The following is a 21,520-nucleotide window of genomic DNA, read 5'->3' as shown; positions in this document are numbered from 1 at the left end:
TAGGATGTGGGCATATAAAAAGTTGGCTGGTTGATAGCTGGGAAGGAAAAAAAAGGAATCAGGTTGAAGTGTGAATATGGAAGCTGAAAGGAGGAGGGAAAGAACGTGTGGGGAAGGGGATACAGGGGAAATGAAATGCCCCCAGGGAGTCCTTGTGGGTTTCCCATCACTCATCTGGCCTGGCAGCTGACAGCACCCAACAGGGAGAACCATGCAGAGTTTTCCTGGGCAGAGGCCACTAGGGGGGAGGGAAGGACAGACAGTTGAAGATGGGGACACACAAAGGGATGTAGGTTGGGGAGCAGGAAGGAGAGAAGGAAACAGAAAAAGAGTGTTCAGGAAGACTTTGTTGGCGTCCAATTATTTATGTATCGCTGCTGGCAAAATGGATGGATCTTATACAGGCCATTGTGAACATTATTGCAGCTAAGTCTGGGGAAATGCCCAAATAATGAAATTGGAAATGCACACAAGTAGTATCGCCACCGTTCATTCATGTCAGTTTAATAATCCACCTGCCACTGATGGCTTATGCTGATTCCGAGTAACACAGTTCAGTGGGTTCTCTCCATTTGTTGTTGGAGAGAATATGCAAATGAAAGGATTTTGCATGTGAACCAGCACTTGGTATATTAAATGCTGATGCCCTTTTCGACTGCACTGCTAATTGATTTAGCCTAGCAGCGGAGCAAACCAAAAAGCCTTCCTTCCTTCCCCTGTTGTAATTATTGTTCTTCTAGCCGTGGTTGTTATTGTTAGATGATAGTCTCCCTTTGGTGGCTTTCCATGTGGCCCAGCAACTCTGTAACTGTCCCCAGATACCGAATGCAAAGGATTAATTAACCTGCATTTAATTTCAAAGCTTATAATTACCCTGTAGAAGTATGGATTATTTGTGCACTTTTTTTTTTTTTTTTACTGGTAGCTCTGATGGGCCTTCAAACAACAGCTTTTAGGATGCTACATATGAAGGATGCCCAGAAAGCCAATCCAGGCTGGGAAGTTTTGGGAATGCCCCTGTTTTGTCCGAACCTGATAGAAGATCCTGCCCAGCTATTTAGAGGAAGTGGAAGTGTGAAGAAATAGTAGCACAGAGATGCACCGGTACAAATTGTGCTACTTAAAAATTAAATAACAGCAGTAGTCTTCGAATACTAATCCATCCCATGTAATGAGTGTGTTTTAAAAAATATAAATACATCTACTTATGTCATGGATGCTGTCACCAGATTTTGTGCACTCCACTGACCTCTGGTATTCACATAAAAATAGATGTTTTATAGAAATGAGACCAGTTATGATTGTTAAAATACAATCTGGTTTTATTTATATTTATGTATTATGAGGCTTCTATACCGCCCCCTCGTGATTGGTCACGAGGCAGTGAACAATGGGTAAGACTTGGTTAGACAGTTAGCATCAAAACCAAGATACATAGATTTTCATTATGTACCCTTAAAAACTTAAAAAATATAAGTTAATATAAAATAGATTAAAAACCATTTTCCCCATGAGTGGGGGGGGGGTGAGTGAAGGATGAGGGAGGCCCTAATCAGATGTTTTAAGTCCTACAAACTCAGTGAGGGCGCTGATCTCCCCAGGGAGCTCATTCTACAAAGATGAAGCCAGGGGTAAAAAGGCCCTGTGTCTAGTTGAAGGCAAGCGTACTTTCTCAGGGACCGCCAGCCGACTGGCGGTTGCTAATCAAAGAGCTCTCAGAGGGATGTATTCAAATAGGTGGTCCCTTAGTTACGCAGGCACCAGCCCACATAAGGCCTTAAAGGTTATGACCAGAAACTTGAACCAGATCCAGAATTGAACTGGGAACAAGTACAGCTGTTGGATTATCAGCCATATACGGGCCCTCCAGAGTGCTTGGGTGAGAACCCATGCAGCCATATTCCAATCTGGACCAGTTGCAATTTCTGGAACAGGTACAAGGGAAGGCCTGTATAGAGCAAGTTACAGTAATCAAGTCTGGAAGTGACAGCTGTATGGATCACTGTGGCCAGATAGGGCACCAGTAGCTTAGCTTGGCAAAGATGGAGAAATGCCAGCTGCACTACTCTCATAACTTGAGCTTCTATGGAGAAGGAGGCATCAACAAAGAAGAGTTGGTTCTTACATGCCGCTTTTCTTTACCAGAAGGAGTCTCAAAGGAGCTTCCAATCACCTTCCCTTTCCTCTCCTCATAACAGACACCCTGGCTGAGAAAGCCCTGATATTACTGCTTGGTCAGAGGAGCTTTATCAGAGCTGTGGTGAGCCCAAGGTCACTCGGCTGGCTGCATGTGGGGGAGTGGGGAATCAGACTCAGTTCACCAGATTAGAAGTTGGCACAGCTAACCACTATACCAAGCTGGCTCTCAAGACAGCAATGTTGTATTCACCTTCCTCTCCCCACAACAGACACCCTGTGAGATAGGTGGAATGAGAAAGCTCTGAGAGAATTGCTCTATAAAAATTGACCTAATAACTTAGCTGGCTGCATGTGGAAGACTGGGGGATCAAACCTGGCTCTTCAGATTAGCGTCCGCTATTCTTAACCACTATACCAAGCTAGTTCTCAAGACAGCAATGTTGACAGCAAACCTGAAGAGGGCACTTCAACGATGTGAGCATATGGGTGGCAGGAGCAAGTATGGGTACACATTCAAGTCACCTTCCCAAATTCTCACAACTGGCAATACAGCTAAGGTCAACACAAGAAGAGATCTAGTTGCACTAGGTGATGAACACCATGTTGTATGTAGGCATGCAGACTTCAGCATGATCACCAGGTAAACTCACTATGAAGGACCCCTACACTAAGGTGACCAGATTTTAACATTGGTAAAGCAGGACACCATTGACCGGGGGGGGGGTGTTCTTGATTAAAAAATTGGTCTATATGGAGCAACAAAAAGTTTCATAGAACGCATAGAACACAAAAATAGTACTGTAATATATATAATTTAATTTCAACGTATGCCAGATGCCCCCAGATGTCCCTCCAAAAGTGGGACTTTCGTCACTTTGAGGTAAATTTTTCCCTTCAAAAATGTTCCTTCACAAATCAAGCTGCACTTGTAGCACAGTTTCTTATTTATAAAACGAAGCTCTCTGTCATTTATAAAGCATTTTGGTTTTACTCAGCCATGGAACTTCTGAGGAAGTTTCATGAGCCATCTTTTCTTGAACACTTCTCAGAATGAGACATTGTTAGCACCAAACAAATAGAAGATTTTATTTTACAACTAGATATTAAGCCCGCTGTGGCCAAAATACAGCGGGCCCTAGCATGATGGGTGGGTGGAGGGATCAGGCGAAGGAAGGAGGAAAAGTAGAAAGAGACAGAAAGATAGAAAGGGAGGAAGATAGAGACAGAAGAAGAGGGAGAGAAACAGGTAGCCAGAAAGAGGCAGATGGAAGAGAGGAAGGGAGAAAGGGAAAAACAAAAGGAATGCTAGGAGGAAGGGAAGGATAAAGGGAATGCTGGGAGGGAGGAAAAGAGTAAGGTAGGTGGCCTTGGGGCCTTCTGCTGGGACCGGGAGCAGTCTCGGCTGCCCCAGGGGCCGGCAGAAGGCTCCGGACGGCGGGAGTGGGCTTTGTGGCCTTCTGCCTGCCCCAGGGCCCGGCAGAAGGCTCCGTGGGCAAGGGGAAGCCGGCCGGAGGACTTACCGCTGGGGAAGGCTTCTTCCTCTGAGCGGCGACTCTCCAGCCAGGCCAGGTGAGGCTGGGCCAACCAGCCAATGGGGAGCCGCGCTTTGGCTGCTTGGCCCTCGAGTGACACCCGGAGGGCCCAATCAGGAGCCGCTTTGCGGCTCCTGATTGGGCCCTCCGAGTTATTATCACGGACAGGGCCCGCCCTAACTCCTTCCCACTTGCCCTTACTCCTTTATTCCTCCCGCTCCTCCGGAGCAGGGGGGAGGTTTAAAGATGAGGAAATGTGTAGTTGGAATGAGGAATCAAGCGTTTATATTATTCTCTGTGAGGAGATTCTAACAGGACTGTGTCTAGCCCAAGGTCACCCAGTATGTGGAGGAGCAGGGAATCAAATCCAGCTTGCCAAATTAGAAGTCCCTGATCTTAAACACTACACCAAGCTGTACACATTGCCATTGCCTTAAAGAGATGTAGCTAGAGCACTGGCAGAAGAAGCTGTTGCAGGAGGATATTGTAAGTCTCTTTTGACTTACTTGTTGACTCTTGTGGGATTCTTTTCCTTTAAATTAGTACCTTCTGGCCAATGGCTTCTCAGAGAAATCCAAACATGGAGACACTCAGGTATTTCCTACATGGAGAGGTGATTGTGTGGTTAATAAGGTTTGCAATTTTAGGAGGAATGCTTTTGTCTTCTTGGTGAGAGACAGCTTGGTGTAGTGGTTAGAAGTGCAACCAGCCGGGTGACCTTGAGTTGGCCACAGCACTGATAAAGCTGTTCTGACCGAGCAGTAATATCAGGGCTCTCTCAGCCTCACCCACCTCACATGGTGTCTGTTGTAGGGAGAGGAAAGGAAAGGTGAATGTGAGCCACTATGAGACTCCTTCGGGTAGAGAAAAGCGGTATATAACAACCAACTCTTCTTCTGTGTTGTGTGTGTGTGTAGAGGGGTGTGCAACACAGCCCCCCCCAAGCAGCTCTTTCCAAGGGAACTGATCACTGCAGTCTGGAAAGGAGCTTTCATTCTAGGGGTTCTCCAGGTCCCACCTGGAGGCTGGCATCCCTAAACACTGGCAGGGATGCTAGCCTCCTGTGGGGACCTGGAGATCTCACTTCTGGGGTTTCTTGAAAAATAGTTCAGGGGTTTCTCAATGGTAAAAAAGTTTAGAAAAGCTGACAAAGAAGCAATACTTGAGAAACGCTCTGTAAATTATTTGCCAACCAATGTTTTCTTCATGTTTGATTGTAACATACAACTTTTTAATTCACTTTGATATTGAACTGAACTGAAGAAGGTACAAACTGAAAGATTTCAGTTCCTCAAGCAAATTTTGCTATCAGTTAAATATTTTCAATGAAGGAAGAAATTTTGACAAGTTTATGAATTATTTGATTTTGATTGCTATTAGCAATTACTGGCACACAGTATTTCTCTTTGTTTCCCACATGGAACCTGGCATCATTTCACCTCCATGGGATCCAGAGCCAGACAGTCCCTTCTCCCAAGTAGCCCTTTTCTCCAGGGGGACTCCTCTCTGTTGCCTGGAAATCCTGCCATTCCAGCAAATCCCCAGGTTTTAACTAGAGATTGGCATCTTGCAACCTCCCTGGGGCACAGTGCTACAGAATTCCCCCCTCCCAATCAAGCCCTTTCATCTTAAGAAGCCTGGAGATGAGTTATCATTTTAGAGTCCCCCCTCCAAAACAGCCATTTTCCCTGGGGGGATGATCTCTATAGTCTGCAGATGACCTCCAATTCCAGGAGATTTCCAGGCTGCACCTGGGGGTTGGCGACCACTGGGTCAGGAATGTCCAGGGAAGGAGCAGGAGCTTTTGCCATGTAGTCAGCCCCCAGGAAGGCTACAGTGCAGGTGTGCATCTTGTTTCCTTAGGTGCAACAGGTTTTGCCTCTAGTACCTTGAATAAAACTTTGCTGGTCTTAAAGGTGCCACTGGACTCTGAATTTGTTGCTCTATTTTTGGAGACATGGACTGTGTTCGTAGACATGTTACATACATTACAGTTTGGTTTACATGTATGTATTTTCTGTTTCAGGTATGTTTTCATTTGAGTGTTCTTCCATAAGAATTCTATAGAGCCAGTAACCCAAACTGAAAAGACTGCAAGTGCTAATTTTTAGGAGCTCAGATGACCAACAAGTGCCTGCAATTTTTCTAGGCTGTAAAGCACTCATATGCCTTTGGGTTCATATTTTGGAGTGGGAGAGGGAGAAAAAACTCTCCTTTCAATCTTCCTCCCAGTCTGCTCCTCATCCTCTTCTAGACACTTGATCATATGTGACTTCCTGGCAACTGAAATAAGTTGGATGGGGAGCACCTTTTCATGGGGATTCGGAAAAAGATCTCCATTTTGCAAGAATCTTATTTATCACTAGTTCTTTCAGTGCTGTATCTTCCCTACAGAACCTATTAATAGTAGAAAGTAGAAACTTCTTTGCAGATACTGAATAATTTGAATTACCAGATCCAGCCTTTAAGCAGATATTTCAAAGTGGCAATAAGAGATACCCCATTAGGGAATTATTTCTCTAACAAATCATTATCATCACGGTAAAATAAAACATCCTTAAATAAGAGTCAATTGGAAAAATAACAAGTAGGCTAAGTCTTACAGCCTGCTGTACTGAGTATCAGTGGATTCCTCAAGTTCTAAGTCCTTCTCAGCCATCTGAGTTTCAGGCTGTACAGACCCAAGCATCAGATTATTTTCTTGCTGCTGCGTCTTTAGTTTCTCACCCCCCTCGTTGGAAGTATTTAGGGCCTCTTCCACTTCAGCATCTAGAGGGAAGCAGACTTTTACACAGTTCTTCACGAAGTCCTGCACCTCTGTACTGACAGTCTTCACCTTTTCCTCATACTCTGCAAGAGCTTGCTGCTGGAGCTGCAAAAAAGACAATTGTCAACACCTGGGGAACACATCCTGTTGTTGCACCCAGAGGAAAGATGGGAAAACTCATTGAGTGCTGTGCATTTATGGAATTCTGGGGCTAATGAACAGTCCTGGCACAGAAAAGGCATATTGAAAGGAAGCCTGAATTTTAAGTGGAGGCTGCCTCCGGTTGGGGTGATACCCATGCTGTGGGACATAATCCCCAGTGTGGCTCAGTTCATCCCAAATACAGAGCTGTCTTTTCTTCCCAAGAGGCATTTGCTACTGGATGTTTTTGAAGCCAACCAGAAACAGCTTCTCTCCCTTGGTAATACAGGAGAGAACCAGGAAGAGGAAGAGATACCTGAGAGCCCTCCTCCCCTCTTCATTCTGGGGTCTGGCATGCACCACGGTTGGGTTTGCACACCTGACATCTGTGATTCTCTTGTATTAATAACCATGTAAGATATGGGATGAGAATTGTCCACAGTGAGATACCTGGGTTTCTTTTTCCTTGATCTTCTTCAGACAGTCTGTCTGCTTTGTTTCCAGGACTTGTTGATACTTGGTCTGCTTTTCATTCAACTTGGGGGAAAATATTTTTAAAAAATCATATTCCTCAGTCTAGTTACATAAAAATAATAACATAAGCAATCAACCAGCTCTGGCCATTGTAAAAACTATGCTGCACACTTGTTCCTCTCAAACTTGCTGCTTCATGTTAACTCATAGATTTAATTCTGGTACCTACCAAGGCCTCACCCACCCCACAGGGTGTCTGTTGTGGGGAGAGGAATGGGAAGGCGACTGTAAGCCGCTTTGAGCCTACTTTGGGTAGGGAAAAGCGGCATATAAGAACCAACTCTTCTTCTTCTTCTTCTTAGTGTTGTGATATTTTTTGCGCTGTATTCCTGTATGATCATGAGCACATTCTCTGCTACATTTGAGAACAGTAATGGGCTGGGCAGTCTTGTGCTGTCTACATATTGAAAGCTCAATGTTGTGCATGGGTGTTACCTTTATAAAGCAAGATTTCTTCAAGCCAAGAATGTGCTTTGGTATAGGAGGGTAACATTTTTGTGGGATCAGACCAAGGTTCACCTAGAGCAGAATCCCCGTTGTCATCTTCACCATCAGTCACTAGAAACAGTCTCATAGACTACCTTCAGTGCCAGGAAACTCTGCTGGGTCTGATATAGTAGTCCTACGAAGGATTATACCCTTAGACATCCATTAATGACAATAGGGTTGAAAGAACTGCACTATTAGTCCCTTTCTTAAGAATGCCATTATAAGTGCAATGTCATAAAGTTTGGAATTGGCCCTTTAAAAAAAAGAAGAAGAACTCTATGGCACTGTACAAAGAAAAATACAGAATAAACTCATTTGTGGGAAATACTCTGGCACGTGTCTGGAGTGCATGGAGTACCCTGAGAGAACCTCAGAAATTCAGAAATTCAGAAAAACAGACATGTAGTCAAAGAAGAGCAGACACAGATGTTTTTCAGATGGGGAGGGGGAGCTATAGTATCATTAGCATTATTCCTGCAGGTTGTTTATAAAAAATTAGGACCCTCCAGGCATAAGGTTATTTTTTTGCAGTTCCAAATTCCCAGCATAGATTCAAATGGGTAGCCATGTTGGTCTGAAGTAGCACAATAAAATGAGATTCCAGTAGCACCTTTAAGACCAACAAAGATTTATTCAGGGCCTGCTCTTCCTCAGAGTGCATGTCTTTTTGCATATTTTTAATCTAAATTTTGGGGAAAAAAGTTAGGGGAGGGGAAGGTCCCTTTCTCACAGTTCCCAAGGGGCAACTGATCAGCCCCCTCAGGCAGTTTGGCCTGAGAAAGGAGAAGTAGTTGTTTGTGAGTGATGCACAGGGCTGGCAACTCAGTGCTTGAAAACACTCCTCAAAGCAAGAAGACCAGGCCCTTCCTGATACTGAGCTCCAGAAGGACTGCATGGATGCCCAAATAGCAGAGTGTGCTTCCAAGTGATTTTGTTGCTGAGATTATACATGCATGTCTCATTTAGAAAAAACAACAACCCTATAACTCTTTTCATATTGCAGGGTAGTTCATTACAGTGGAGTCTGCTTGTGGGCTGGGAAGGCAGCTGACAAGTGAGATGGAGCAAGAAAACTGACAGGCCAGAAAGAAGAATCAAGTCTATCATTCCCCGGACCCTTTGGAAACTCACTGCCTAAGGCAAAGGAATGAAAGACGTCTATCAAACTGCGTCTTCTGCTGATAGCAGTTTAAGACCAGAGGCAGCCAGTGACAGGCTGCCACTGTTGCTGCCACCGCTGAGAAAGCTGGGTCTGTCATCCTGGCAGTTAAACAGGGTCGAGGTTCATTATTTCCCATCTTTCTTCCTTTTGTGCATAGTGAGGCTCTGTCAGCTCAAAGGAGAGACTTGTGTCAGCTACTAACTTCTTGGAGTTAATCATCTCAGCTGCTAAGTGTGTCTTTGTGATCTCCAGGTAACTGATAAAAGTTGGGATATGCAAGATCTGATTCAGCACATGCATATGAATAATATCATACATGGGGCATTGGAGGAGATGTGTGGTTAGCCTAATTAGATTAGCAATTTCCTGGTATTTTTCAAATAATCTCCTGTGTCCTGCTCAGCTGAATTGGAGACCTCCTTTAAGCATACTTCCTCCCTTATTGTCGCCAGAACAACAGTTATCCAGTTAGACTGTTAGGATTCTCTCCTCTCTTCTTTACAAATTTGTTCTTTCTTTCAATAAAGCTATTTATTCTTTAAGCAGTCAGTGCTTTGCACCTCCTTTGTATATTTAAACTCTTGTCAACAGTAAGTTCTAAGGCTGTGCAAGCCTTTACACAGTTGCTGGTGACCTGCCACTGGGCAAGCAATTGGTTGCTTCCAGGTCATGCACAGCAACTTCTGTACATGACCTCCAGAACTATTCAACCAGGAAGTCATAGGTAAAGGTACCCCCTGTGCAAGCACCGGGTCATGTCTAACCCTTGGGGTGATGCCCTCCAGCGTTTTCATGGCAGACTCAATACAGGGTGGTTTGCCAGTGCCTTCTCCAGTCATTACCGTTTACCCCCCAGCAAGCTGGGTACTCATTTTACCGACCTCTGAAGGATGGAAGGCTGAGTCAACCTTGAGCCGGCTGCTGGGATCCAACTTCCAGCCTCATGGGCAGACAGCTTCAGACAGCATTTCTGCTGCCTTACCACCCTGCGCCACAAGAGGCTCTTGTCATGGGAAAGAGGAAGTCATGGGATCATGTAAATAAGGTACTTCTCCTGAAAGGACAACAGAAGGAAGGGGACATGCAGATGCACGGGAGGAGACCCAAGAAAGGAGTGAGAAAGCAAGCTAGCATGCCAACAGGCACTTTGACAACAACATCCTGATAGCTGGGCCAGCTTAAAACCCCAGGGATGTCAATGTGCTGTAATTCCAGTTCAAACTGCCTTTTGCTTGCATAGCAATTGGTCTTGGGTTACTTATTATTAAGGCACCCCATCAAAAAAAAAGAAAAGCAGGACAGTGCGTTTGGTCTGATATAATTTCTGCCAGGTTAGAGTTTGATGAAAAGGAGCAAAATACCTTCCTAGCAATTCATTGGACCCAATCCTTGTTCAAATCATTGGGGGGGGGGGGAGGATTGATTTAGGAGGACATCTGAGAGATTCTTACCTGTTTGATCATCTGCACCACTTCTTGAATGTGCGTGTTATTGATTTCTCTCTTCAACCTTTAGAAAAGAAACATACCAGCAGGAATGAAATTATCTTACCTATTAACTGTGTGGGGGGGGGGAGATACTTTAGTGAATGAAGCTGGGTTTGTCATCCCATTCAGATGATGATTTTTGTATGAGGAGAAGTACACTACAATTCCTACTCAAGGGGAGGCTAAACTGTAGTGCCCTCTTGAATACTTTGGATATTATAGCATACATTGAACATTTATACAAAAAGCATCACCTGAGCAATGGCCTTCACCAATACCTTGCCAAGATGTTGTAACCCACCATGAGCCACTTGTCGGGAATGGCAGGAAATAAATGAATGAATGAATGAATGAATGAATGAATGAATGAATGAATGAATGAATGAATGAATAAATAAATAAATATAATGAGCATCAATTAAGGAAACCCATCCTGATGGGATAGGTCCAGTAAGTCTCACTCGAACACTTTTTAGACAGACATTTCAGGAACCAGAAATGTTTATCAGTGAGAATGACTTTGTTGCCTTCACAAGAAAGGCTCCTTCCTCTGTTACCATCACAGCAAAGCTAAGAGGTATTCTTATAGGAACAAATGCTATTGTTCATCATACAAACAGGGCAATCTTAGGTTGTGTTTTTTAAACCCATATGTTGCTGCTTTATGGCTTCTGATGATGATGCGTTTTGTATTTCTCTATTTTTATGGTACATTTGAAAGACTGATTTTATTTAGATGTTTACAAGTAGGGACGCACAGGGAAGGGGCACTCCATTCCCCCTGCCTCTCTACCATCTCTGCCACTCATGCCTCCCCTCTCTTTCTGTCTCTTCCCAGTTTCCACTCTGGATTCCTTGGCCCTCCCTTTGTCATCATCCTCTCTTTCTCTCCCCCACCCTACAAGATCTGCGGGGAGTTGGCTCACTTGCCTGTCCCATCCCTGCTTCTTTGCCCCCCCCCCCCACTCTACACACAGGCTCAGCGGCCCAATTGTTTGACTCATGTTGCTATGGTAGCAAAAGACAGATATGGGGGGGGGGAATTCTGCTCCTCGGCCACCCTCTTAGGCAGTAGCACAAGGAAATTTGGCTTACCTGTCCAGCCATCCCCTCTGCAATGTTCTGAATGCCCACTTCAGTGGCAGTTTCGGTAGCAGAAGATTTATCTCCTCCACTCCTACCCATCTACCTCCAGCTGCCTCAGTGGCAGCTTCAGTGATGGGGGAAGGATGAGGGCACCATAGGCTTGGTGCCCGCCCACCCACCTACTTTCATTATTGCTGCTGTGGCAGCAGCTGCAGTGGTGCTGGGGGCATCAGAGTTTCTTCTGCCTGCCCTACACATCTCTAGTGAGATCCCCTCAACAGGCAGGTGGGGAGAATGAAGATCTCAGGATACCTTTATATTTATTTATTTAGTTTATTTATTTATATAGTTATCTGAACAAGCACAACAGCTCTCTTTGTAAATTTTTTGGAATACCTTTTAAATAAAACGATTCAGATTTTTCTGCAAACATGGGATATTTCCCATGTTTGGAGAAAAATTGCCCTTGTGGCAGTGACCTTGAAACATAGATTTACGTATACACAGATTTGACCAGTTGAGTATTAGATATATTGCTACGTCATTCCGCTCCTCAGTGAATACCCAAAGTGGCTAATCGTATCATCCTCCCATCCTCCTCACAACCACCACCTGTAGATAAGTTAGGGAGTGTGTCGCTTAGCTCAAGGTTACTTAGCGACCTTCCATGGCAGAGTGGGCATTTGGACCTAGACTACTCAGACCCTAGTCCTGCACTCTAGCCATGATACTGGGCTATCCACTGACAGGAAATGAAGATCAAGCAAAGTCACAAAGAAATGTTGGCTACTTTGCCTGATTATATACCTTTCCTGAGCGCTCTTGTCACTGGTGTTCTTCGCTATGGCTTGGATTCGGTCTAGTCTCTTGACCTCCAGTTTCTTTTTCAGCTCTTTATTGTCACTGCAGAGGAACAGGTCATCAGATAGACTTTATTCATTACAAGAGCAATGTATTCTATTGATATGAAGTGCAGTTTCCCGTACCTGATGTTTTGAAGGTCTTTGGTCATGAAGCAGAGACTTGTTGGCAAAAGAAACATGACATAAAGTCCTTTGTTTACTGGACTGAAACTGTTCCTTGCCTGAGGTGTGTGATCCCAATGGGAGGAGAGAAAATGCACACCTATTATATACAAGTTACATCATGCAAATCCCTTCTGACAGTTCTCTAACCCTTTGTATTTGGGGCTTCCTCTCTGCAGTGTCTATCCAAAGTGGCTATGCTGATCCACTCAGTCCAGTTCAGGCTGGTGCTGCCCTGAACCAAAGATCATTCATGGAGCACCCGAGATTGTGTCTATGAACACCTTTCAAAATGACATGCAGTTCTAATCCATTCCAATCTGCCCCCTACTCCTTCCAGCTGATTTTTTAAAAGTCATTCCACCTGCAGGACTAGCAGTTGGATCCAATGGTTTCCCATTCTGATGGCTATAGATCAGGCTTTCTCAAACAGGGTTTTGTGAATCCCTGGGGTTTTTTGATGGCTCTTGGAGGGTTTCCTGAATGAGTGGGAGTTAATTCATCTTAATACAAGCCCGCAGCGCCACGGGCGCCGCGGACTAAATAAAACGCCTGCCAATTGGTCCCTCCGATTCCCTGCCGGAGCAAATGCGAACCGCGCGCAGCGTGGCTCGCAGTTGCTCCTTTGCTGGCAGCCAGATGCGGCGGGAGGCGCAAAGTGCCTCCCATGCCGTCAGGCCGCCGGCAAGGGAGTCTCCCGATCCGCCCCCCCGCCACGAGTTCACCCGTCTGCGGCCAGACACCACCATTCTCTGCCTCGGTCGGGTGGCGGCAGGTCACCGCCTTCCCGGCCGCCCAGGATACCGCAGCAGCGGAGGCCGCGGTGCTGGCGCTCCCAGCAGCCGCCACCGCCAGCAGGATGCCTCACTGAGCAGCCGCACATGCTGCAGCAGCCCGCGGAGCCACCTCGAGCCGCCGGACAACTCCCTCGCCACCTCACAGGTAAGCTGCGGTCCAGGGGGGCCCAAGGACAAGCAGCCCAACGTTCACAGCCCTCCCCATGCCCAGCCTCCCCTCTGGGGACTCACCCTGCAACGCTGCTGAGCCACCCCACCAACCTCCAGAGCCCCGCTAGCGCCCGCTGTATTTGGGCTGCAGCGGGCTTATTTGCTAGTTTAAATATATTTTAAAAATTTGCTAAACATTTATAGGGTGATATTACCATATATGGTCATGCCGACCCAACACACCCCTCCCAAAATGGCCAGTGATGAGCCTAGAAGGGGTGGAAAGGGCAGGGGTCCCAGATGGGTGTGTACACAGCTGTGCTTTCCAAACATATTCTGCACGATCGCACCACTTCTGGGGTTCCTCGAATTCTGAAGAATGTTTCAGGGGTTTCTCAGTGGTGAAAAGCTGAGAAAGGCTGGTCTAGATACTCAGAAGCCTGCTTTGCACATCTGTCCCCTAGCTGAAGGTTTCTGAGCTGAGGCAAATACTTCTGCGATTGGATAAATTAGTTGTTCAAACACTTTGAAACTTTCTTAACTGTAGAAGGTAATTCATGAAACAGAGCATATCTGAACAAAAATAAAATGCACAGCTGAAGTCTGTGAACACAGGTCATGCCTAAATAAGCTCGCTGATTCAGTGGGTGCCATCTGGACAGGTGGCTTGGCATACCAAAAGCAACCTGCCCTGTCTTGCATATGTAAGGATATGTAGTGCATGTACAATATTCTTTAATTTTCTGCATGCAGTGGGGTCATGCATCAGGCTGGACATATGAAAAGTACTTCAGTTCATTTCCTGCTCCCTGTAATGCTGGAGGAACCTCCCCCCCCCCCCCCCCGCAGAGATCTGTGCATGTGGAACCACTCGGGCTTTGGAATTGATCTACTGCAGAATGAAAGCAGAACTATGTCACTATATGCAATTCTACCATTTAAAAAAGGAACCTGAAAAGAAGTAACATTATTAAGCAAGAATTTTCAACAGAAATGTTGATGGCGGAAAATACGTATCTTTAAACAATGCAAAAACCTTGCAAAGCTAGTAGAGAAAATTCCAAAGTAATGGTTATTATTCGTCATATCTACCTTTCTGAAGAATCTTTCAGTGCCTTCAGCTCATAGGCCTGCTTTTCTCTTGCAAGTTCTGTCATTTTAGCAATTTGCTATATGGAAAGAACAGAGTTCACAAGTTTTAATATCTTAAATGTGTCCTTGAGCCCCAGCATGAGCTTCCAAGGAGGCTTTGTCACCCGCCCACCATGCTGAGATGCTCAAGTTGTGCATAACACTATAAGCATGAATCACTCGTGCACCTGCTTTTTCATGCTTATTCTAATGTGTAAAGTGGCTCTCAGTCTCTTTGACTAACTCACTGCCCCAGCTACTATAGAAAAGCTGTCAACTGGGTTGAGGCGAGATGTCGGAGGTAGGATTGCCAACTGCAGGTTGGGAAATACCTGGAAATTTGGAGATAGAACCTGGGGAGGGTGGATTTTGAAAAGGGAGCTCAGCAGCCCCCCCAAAGCTGTCTTTTTTCTAAAGGGGGACCAATATCTGTAGTCTGGAGTCATTCTAGGAGAATTTTAATCCCCATCTGGAGGTTAGCAGCTCTATCTGAGGTCACACCGTGGCTCTCAGGAATCTATCTAATTGCTCTGTTTGTATTTTAAAACATTTATACTCCACTCTTCTTTCTAAGAATCCACAGCAGCTAAAACACCTAAAAACAGCCCATATAATATGAGAGGCTGAATGGTGCTGCAGGATCTCCCTGGGTCAGAGGCCACCATTCAACAGGCCAATGAAGGGGGCTCATCGCACAGCACTGGATCTGCAACATGTGGGTGCAGAAGGCGCTAGCAGTCACGTATGCCACCCACAGGAAAGGAGCCAGTTTTGACCTCTACCTCTGTGGCATGCTGCTCTTTCTTCTTCCGGATCCCATCGTAGTGCTCTTCCCCCAGCTGAAGCAGCTCTTCCCCCAGTCTCTCCTTCAGCTCCAAAGCTCTTTGGCCAGGACACTCGGCTCTCTCTGCACCGTTCCTTCCTGCGCTGGTCTCCTCTAAGGTTAAGCTCCTGCCATTTCAGAAACAGGGAAACTATCCTCACCATATAGCAGAGGTGACTGATGTGTGTTGACTACATGGCACAAAGGGGCCACTTTACAAGGTATCCTTATCGCTCTCTACATGGGCCATAAACAGAGTGATGAATGACGGGAGCCGTCATCAACCCTCTGCCTTTTTCTGGCTTCCTCAGCACTTTGAAGGTATGGGCTGTGGAATAGAATGAGAACTCTATGGGGATTTCTGCACCCTTTAAAAATAGTGAAACACTTACCTTTCGTTATCATTATATTCCGGCCTCTCCACATGACGTCGCCAACATGCAGCATCTGGGCAGTAAACGGCCGGCTACATCCTCCATTTTAAAGTGCTAGTGGGCTAGTTCCCCCTTCTCCAGAGATACCCTTGGTTTCTTGGCCAGGCTGAGGTAGCTGGACCAGAGGGAAGGTAAGATAGAAGCATCCACACCTGCCACGGTCCCTGACTGAATCCCATCTTGGCACGCATTACAACAGTTCATCAATGAATACTGAAAAAGCAAGGCCTGATTACCACTAATGGGCCTATTCCAGGCAGCCTTTTCTCTTTCCCGTGTGCCTTTTTACCTTTTCTTTTTCTGAGATTTTGTTGAGCATGGTGTTTTCTTCAGCTCAGTGAAAAGGAAAGTGTATTTCTGCAAAAGCTCTTCTCTCCGCTTGCTTGCCTTCCTCTCCAGTTCCTTCAGCTCCTTCTCTTGCTTCTTCAGCAACTTCCCAAACACCTTTGTTTGCTGCAGCTCCTCGATGCTAGCTGTCTGGGGCACTAGAACACAGCAGGCAAGAGACCCTCCTGCTCAGTTAAAAGACTCTGACTTCTGCCATCCACTTGAAGGACTCTTCTGCACCTCTTCCCACAGGGTTGCCCACTGGTTGCACGGATGATCTCCACATTCAAACTGTATAATATTTTATGCTTGAGAAAACACAGCCCAACACCAAAAAATGCAGTCATCACTGTTGTACATTGCTCTGCAGAATGTGGTTATTCAAGTGTCATGGAGGTCTATGGGGTGGTTGTCTGTGAGTGACTAAGCTATATCATGCAAGGCAAGCCCAAAGCCCAAGCCCATCAGATCTTGGAAGCTATGCAGGGCCAGCTCCAGCTGGTATTTGGATGGGAGATCTCCAGGGATTTAGGTGGTAGTTCCTCCAGGGAACACCAGAGGTCAGGGCACAGAGGTAGGTAATGGCAAACTACCTCTAAATGTCCCTTGCTTGGCTGCCAGACAATCCTCAAGTCTACACTGCACATGCTGTAAAATAAATAAATGTAAGTGACCCAAAGACCATGTATAATTCTGTTGTGAATGTACCGGGGCATTTTCTTCCTTCTTTCATAGGAACCTATTTATATCGTTCTGAAAAGTCCATTTTAAGGCCTGTGGGATACTCCAGAAAAGTATAATATAGAGCAGCTGGGGAGGGAATTTACACTTAATCTAATCCCATCTGTGCACACAGGAATCAGGCACAGAGATTTGGCGGTTCAGTTTGTTTGTTTTGGAACCGGCACATTTATTTATGTATGCATTTTTTCAAAAAAGAATTCTATGCCACCTCTCCAGGAAACCTACCAATATGGCTTACAAAATAAAACATAATTTTAAAAAACCCATGACAACAAAATAGAAATTGTTAATTAAAACCCAGTCAGAGCATTAAAAACAGAAGAGATGGGCAGCTTTAAATTAGTTTTACGGTTTTAGGCTAAAAGCAGACTATATAAATGGCATTCAAAAATCAGCCCCTACAATTATTGATGAGTAACACAGATTTCTCCCTGTGCCTTTGTAGAAATTATTTTTTTTAACAATGTGCAAATATGAGAGACAGTGTCTCCAGTACAAGAATATGCATCTTAGGGATATCTTTTAAAGAAGACAGATATACTGTGACATAAGTCCTTTTCAGTCATTACATTTTATTAGACGTATGGGATGGGATTCTGTACAGAGGTTGTAAATACATTTGCTGGCCCTTTCAGGTAAAAAGGTCATCACTGCTTTAGGATGCTTAGGGCTGATCCTGCGTTGAGCAGGGGGTTGGACTAGATGGCCCGTATGGCCCCTTCCAACTCTATGATTTTGTGATTCTATGATTCTATATTGAGAGGCCTGGATGTAGCACAGTCTCCTCATGCATGTGGTAAAACATAACTACTGAAAAGGGCCATGTGATCACTACTAGGCCTGGTTTCCCTTCCCTCTGCCTCCCCACAGAACAACAATATGGCTCCTCTGGAAAAATAAAAATGAAATAAATACCTGCAATTTCTCTTTGAAAAACAAAGCTTAGAAAGTCGTGTGGAAAAAGCACTTGATCCATTCTACCACCCTGGTTTTCACAAGCAATGAAACAGAAAACTCTTTCTAAGCCTGGTGCTCTCGAATCAACATTTTTACACAGTAAGATTTAAGTATGGTGCTAAAAGAGACGGAGAAGCATTTACAAGGGAAATCTTTGCAGATGGGATGTGTTGTGCTGGATAAGCTCACAACACTGCAGGACATTCTGCATTCCTTACATGACAGGGAAAGAGAATACGGACACAGTTGGTTCAGGCCCTGTTGCTGACTCACATCACGCTCTGTGAAGAGTTCAGCTGCAGTAGCAGGACGGAAGTTAATGCGTTCGCAGTATTGACTATGTCTTATACGGAGTGTGAATATATATTTTCATATTACCTGTAGGTTGTTTTGCAGCTTCTTTTGGGGCTTCTTCTTTCTCTCTTGCTGCAGTTCCTGGGGGGGGGGGGATTTATCCAACAGATTACTATATCAATTTTGTCCAATGCAATACCATAAGCACTAATAGTGACATGGGTAGCTTTGGAATTAGTCTCAATGAAATGGAAAGTGAACACATGAAGTTGCCTTTTACTGATCAGACCATTGGCCCATCAAGGTCATTACTGTCTCCAGGGACTCAAACTGAGGTTATTCCCACCACCTGCAACCTGACCCATTTGCCTGGAGATGCTGGGGATTAAACCTGGGACCTTGAGCATGCAAAGCAGATGCTCTGCCACTGACTCATGTCCCACCCAAACCTGCTTCCTGGCCTGAGGCAATATGCATTTTGAACAAGCTTTATAGCCCATGAAGGTAAAGGTATCCCCTGGGCAAGCATCGGGTCATGTCTGACCCTTGGGGTGACGCCCTCTAGCGTTTTCATGGCAGACTCAATACGGGGTGGTTTGCCAGTGCCTTCCCCAGTCATTACCATTTACCCCCCAGCAAGCTGGGTACTCATTTTACAGACCTCGGAAGGATGGAAGGCTGAGTCAACCTTGAGCCGGCTGCTGGGATCGAACTCCCAGACTCATGGGCAGAGCTTCAGACTGCATGTCTGCTGCCTTACCACTCTGCGCCACAAGAGGCTCTTTATAGCCCATATAGCCATAAATTTCCTAGTCCCAACCACACTCACTGAATTACCTGCAGGTCCATTTGAAGGAGGGGTACTGATGGTGCCCGTGATATTTGGTAGCCCATTAGTATTAAGCTGAATAGTAGAAAGGCCTTTTTGCAAGCTGGGCCTCTAAAACAAAGATCAAGAGTATGTCAGTACAATCAAGACCCTGGAAGCAATTGACTATTTTTCTGGTTTGACTTTTTGATTATACTTCAGTACTTCAGTGGCAGCATCACTGAAAAGGAAGCAGAAGCAAAAGCCAAAGTTGCACTGAGGCCTTGAGGTAGACCTTTAATTTTTTCCTTGTATCACTTGGGGCATCTCATTTTTTAATTCTGGATGGGTTGCTCCAATAATAGGGGTTGGTTTCTGTAACTTCTACAATAGAATGACAGATTGCCTAGTATATATGACAGGACAGGTAACTACAACGGTTGAGAAGCCATTTTCACTCATTCCAGTTTGGGCACTATCAGTACACAAGGGGAAAGCATGCTAGCCATGGTCCTTCTGATACAAGTGGTTGCCATTTTCTGTGAATGATAAAAGGCCTCTGTAGCTGACCAGATGAACCTACAGAGCTTGGTCACTGGCTGGGGGCCTCTCACAACTCAGTCAAGGAGTGCAATGACACCAAAGCGAGGACATGATCGAGAAAGTTTAAAAACTGACCGGGAGGGAAACAGCTGCCAGGAGAAAGTGACTGCATTTTGGTGGGCCAGAATGTCAGCAGCCAGAGGAATGAAGGCAAGAGCCAGTCACAGGAAGCCCATCTGGGAAACAGCCCTAAGACTGAAGCACAGTGCTAGAGTAAGCAAAAGCAACATTTGAAGGAGTTCTCAGGGTTGCTCCAGCAGCTCAGGCAAATGTGGCCATGGGACTGGATGGCGAGGCTGCAAGAGGGAAAGTCTGCTACCCAGGAGAGTGATGAAGCAGACCAGAGGACACCCAGCAGAGAAAACAACTTCTTGTCATCCATTGCAGACACGGGAGAGCAGCCCTGACATATGAGAGCAGCCCTGACATAGAAGAAAGGACCCAGAGGTTGGTGGGTGCAAGCCGAGAGTGGCAGAAAGACCTTAAGCTCAGGGACTCTGGACAGCCCAGAAGCTGTGGAAGGATTCAAAAGGACTTGAAACAGAGGTGAGGCCAGAAGGCAACTGGGAAGAGTGAGGGCATAGAGTGGGATGGTACAGAGGTCTGAGTAGCTCCCAGTGCCTGGACCTTTGTAAATGGATAATTTTTTTAATACCCTCCCTTCCTAAGTTCTCAAGGCAGGTGACAACATAGATTCACCAATCAATGAGAGGGATAGAGTCATGTGATTGAGAAGACACATGGGAGAGCACACTGCCAACAGGTGGCAAACCCAGATCTGAGGCCACTGTTAGTTGTGATAAACTCTTTACACATTGTGGGGTACACACACTGGGTCTGAGGCCCCCTACCACGTGTCCTGTGTAACACGCAGAAATGAATTATGAGTTCTCCTCAATTTTGGCATGCATGCTGCCTGAATAAGATCATGATCAGTGACACGTGGTGAAATAATTTCAGCCCCCTCCCCACATCATCTCTTGATCTGAAAAGGTCCCAGGAGGGCCTGTTTGGTCCATTGGGGAGAACCTCATGTATATATTTAAAGGGAGCCTGCAGATGTGGCTAATGTGGCATGTAATGCTGTAAGCAGCTGTTTTTTTTTAATGTGAATGGTACTTCCTGAGAAGGTTTCTTTTGAATGGAAAAGTTTTAATGGATATAGGTTTTGCTGTTCTGATCATATAAATGTGCATTTGTAACCACTGTACCCATCTTTCCTGTAGAGAAAACTCGTGCAATGTTATTGTAAAGGAACAAAAAAGGAAATAAATGATTTAAGTGAAAGCAACTGTGTTCTTTAGTGACCAGATAAAACTCTGGGTCTTAATGTAGGGTTAATCTTATATATCTGGAATGGCAGCCAACTTCTGCCTCTCAGCTGTTCCTACAAGATGAGGCTGCATCCTTTTCCCGACCCTTAAAAGTATGCTGTGGTTGCCCCCTGAAGCATCACCAACTCCTTCCAGCTTTTGCCCGAATGCTAACAAACTAACCTCCAACAGTATGCACTCATAATTTCAGACTGGATAAGCAGAACATTTGTTTCAGCAGCTGTAGGACTCACCTCTATATCAGCCTCTTGGCTTGTGCTTGGCTTTTTGTCCTGTGCATTAAAAAACTTGATTGGGTTGCAAAGGGCCATGGTCATATCTAGGAGAGAAATTCAAGACATTCAATTGTCTATTTCCTGTTCCTTATTTAGCTTTGTTGCTACACAACAATGGCTACACAACAGTGGTTAACAGCACTCATGCAACCTGCATTTTGATTCTCTTGCCCAAATTCATATTGCTGAGTCATGTCCTAACATCTTGCTGCTATAAACCCACTTTATAGGATTGTGCATGAAATCACCACTGAACATGTTATGTTATATTATGTCATGATTGATGATGTTATGATTGTCGAATCAGTTATCAAAGTTCTTTGATAACTTCAAATGGGCAGCCGTGTTGGTCTGAAGTAGCACAATAAAATCAGAGTCCAGTAGCACCTTTAAGACCAACAAAGATTTATTCAAGGCATGAGCTTTCGAGTGCAAGCACTCTTCCTCAGTCTGATTTCTTTGATAAGCATTACTCATCTAA

The 21,520-nt window shown here is 45.2% G+C and overlaps 1 protein-coding gene and 1 long non-coding RNA gene across 4 annotated transcripts in view; one reads left to right on the top strand and one right to left on the bottom strand.

The window, feature by feature from the left end:
- The first annotated feature begins 1,018 nt into the window (after window positions 1–1,018).
- LOC143830417 (uncharacterized) lies at window positions 1,019–9,306 on the top strand. Its single transcript, XR_013228443.1, has 2 exons — window positions 1,019–1,104; window positions 8,606–9,306. It is a non-coding gene; the product is annotated as an uncharacterized LOC143830417 (long non-coding RNA).
- The window catches only part of PLCB2 (phospholipase C beta 2), a 77,910-nt gene continuing 57,485 nt past the window's right edge, over window positions 1,096–21,520 (bottom strand). The window contains exons 24-34 of one of the 3 annotated variants that reach the window (XR_013228440.1): window positions 20,998–21,083; window positions 18,857–18,959; window positions 18,104–18,160; window positions 15,987–16,182; window positions 15,223–15,391; window positions 14,402–14,478; window positions 12,145–12,240; window positions 10,216–10,273; window positions 7,030–7,116; window positions 4,743–6,543; window positions 1,096–4,689 (exon numbers count right to left, since the gene is read on the bottom strand). Coding sequence is in view for 1 of the 3 variants with exons in the window: in XM_077322906.1 (XP_077179021.1) it covers window positions 6,271–6,543; window positions 7,030–7,116; window positions 10,216–10,273; window positions 12,145–12,240; window positions 14,402–14,478; window positions 15,223–15,391; window positions 15,987–16,182; window positions 18,104–18,160; window positions 18,857–18,959; window positions 20,998–21,083 (1,202 nt within the window). In the remaining 2 variants the exon portion in view is untranslated. Of the gene's footprint in view, window positions 6,544–7,029; window positions 7,117–10,215; window positions 10,274–12,144; window positions 12,241–14,401; window positions 14,479–15,222; window positions 15,392–15,986; window positions 16,183–18,103; window positions 18,161–18,856; window positions 18,960–20,997; window positions 21,084–21,520 lie in introns of those variants that run through there. The other 2 variants (XM_077322906.1, XR_013228441.1) reach the window with 2 other exon arrangements.

This window comes from Paroedura picta, chromosome 2, assembly GCF_049243985.1.
Source record: "Paroedura picta isolate Pp20150507F chromosome 2, Ppicta_v3.0, whole genome shotgun sequence".
NCBI classification, from domain to species: Eukaryota; Metazoa; Chordata; class Lepidosauria; order Squamata; family Gekkonidae; genus Paroedura; species Paroedura picta.
Note: the sequence above shows the minus strand (reverse complement) of the source record. Positions and strands in the feature narration are given on the sequence as shown.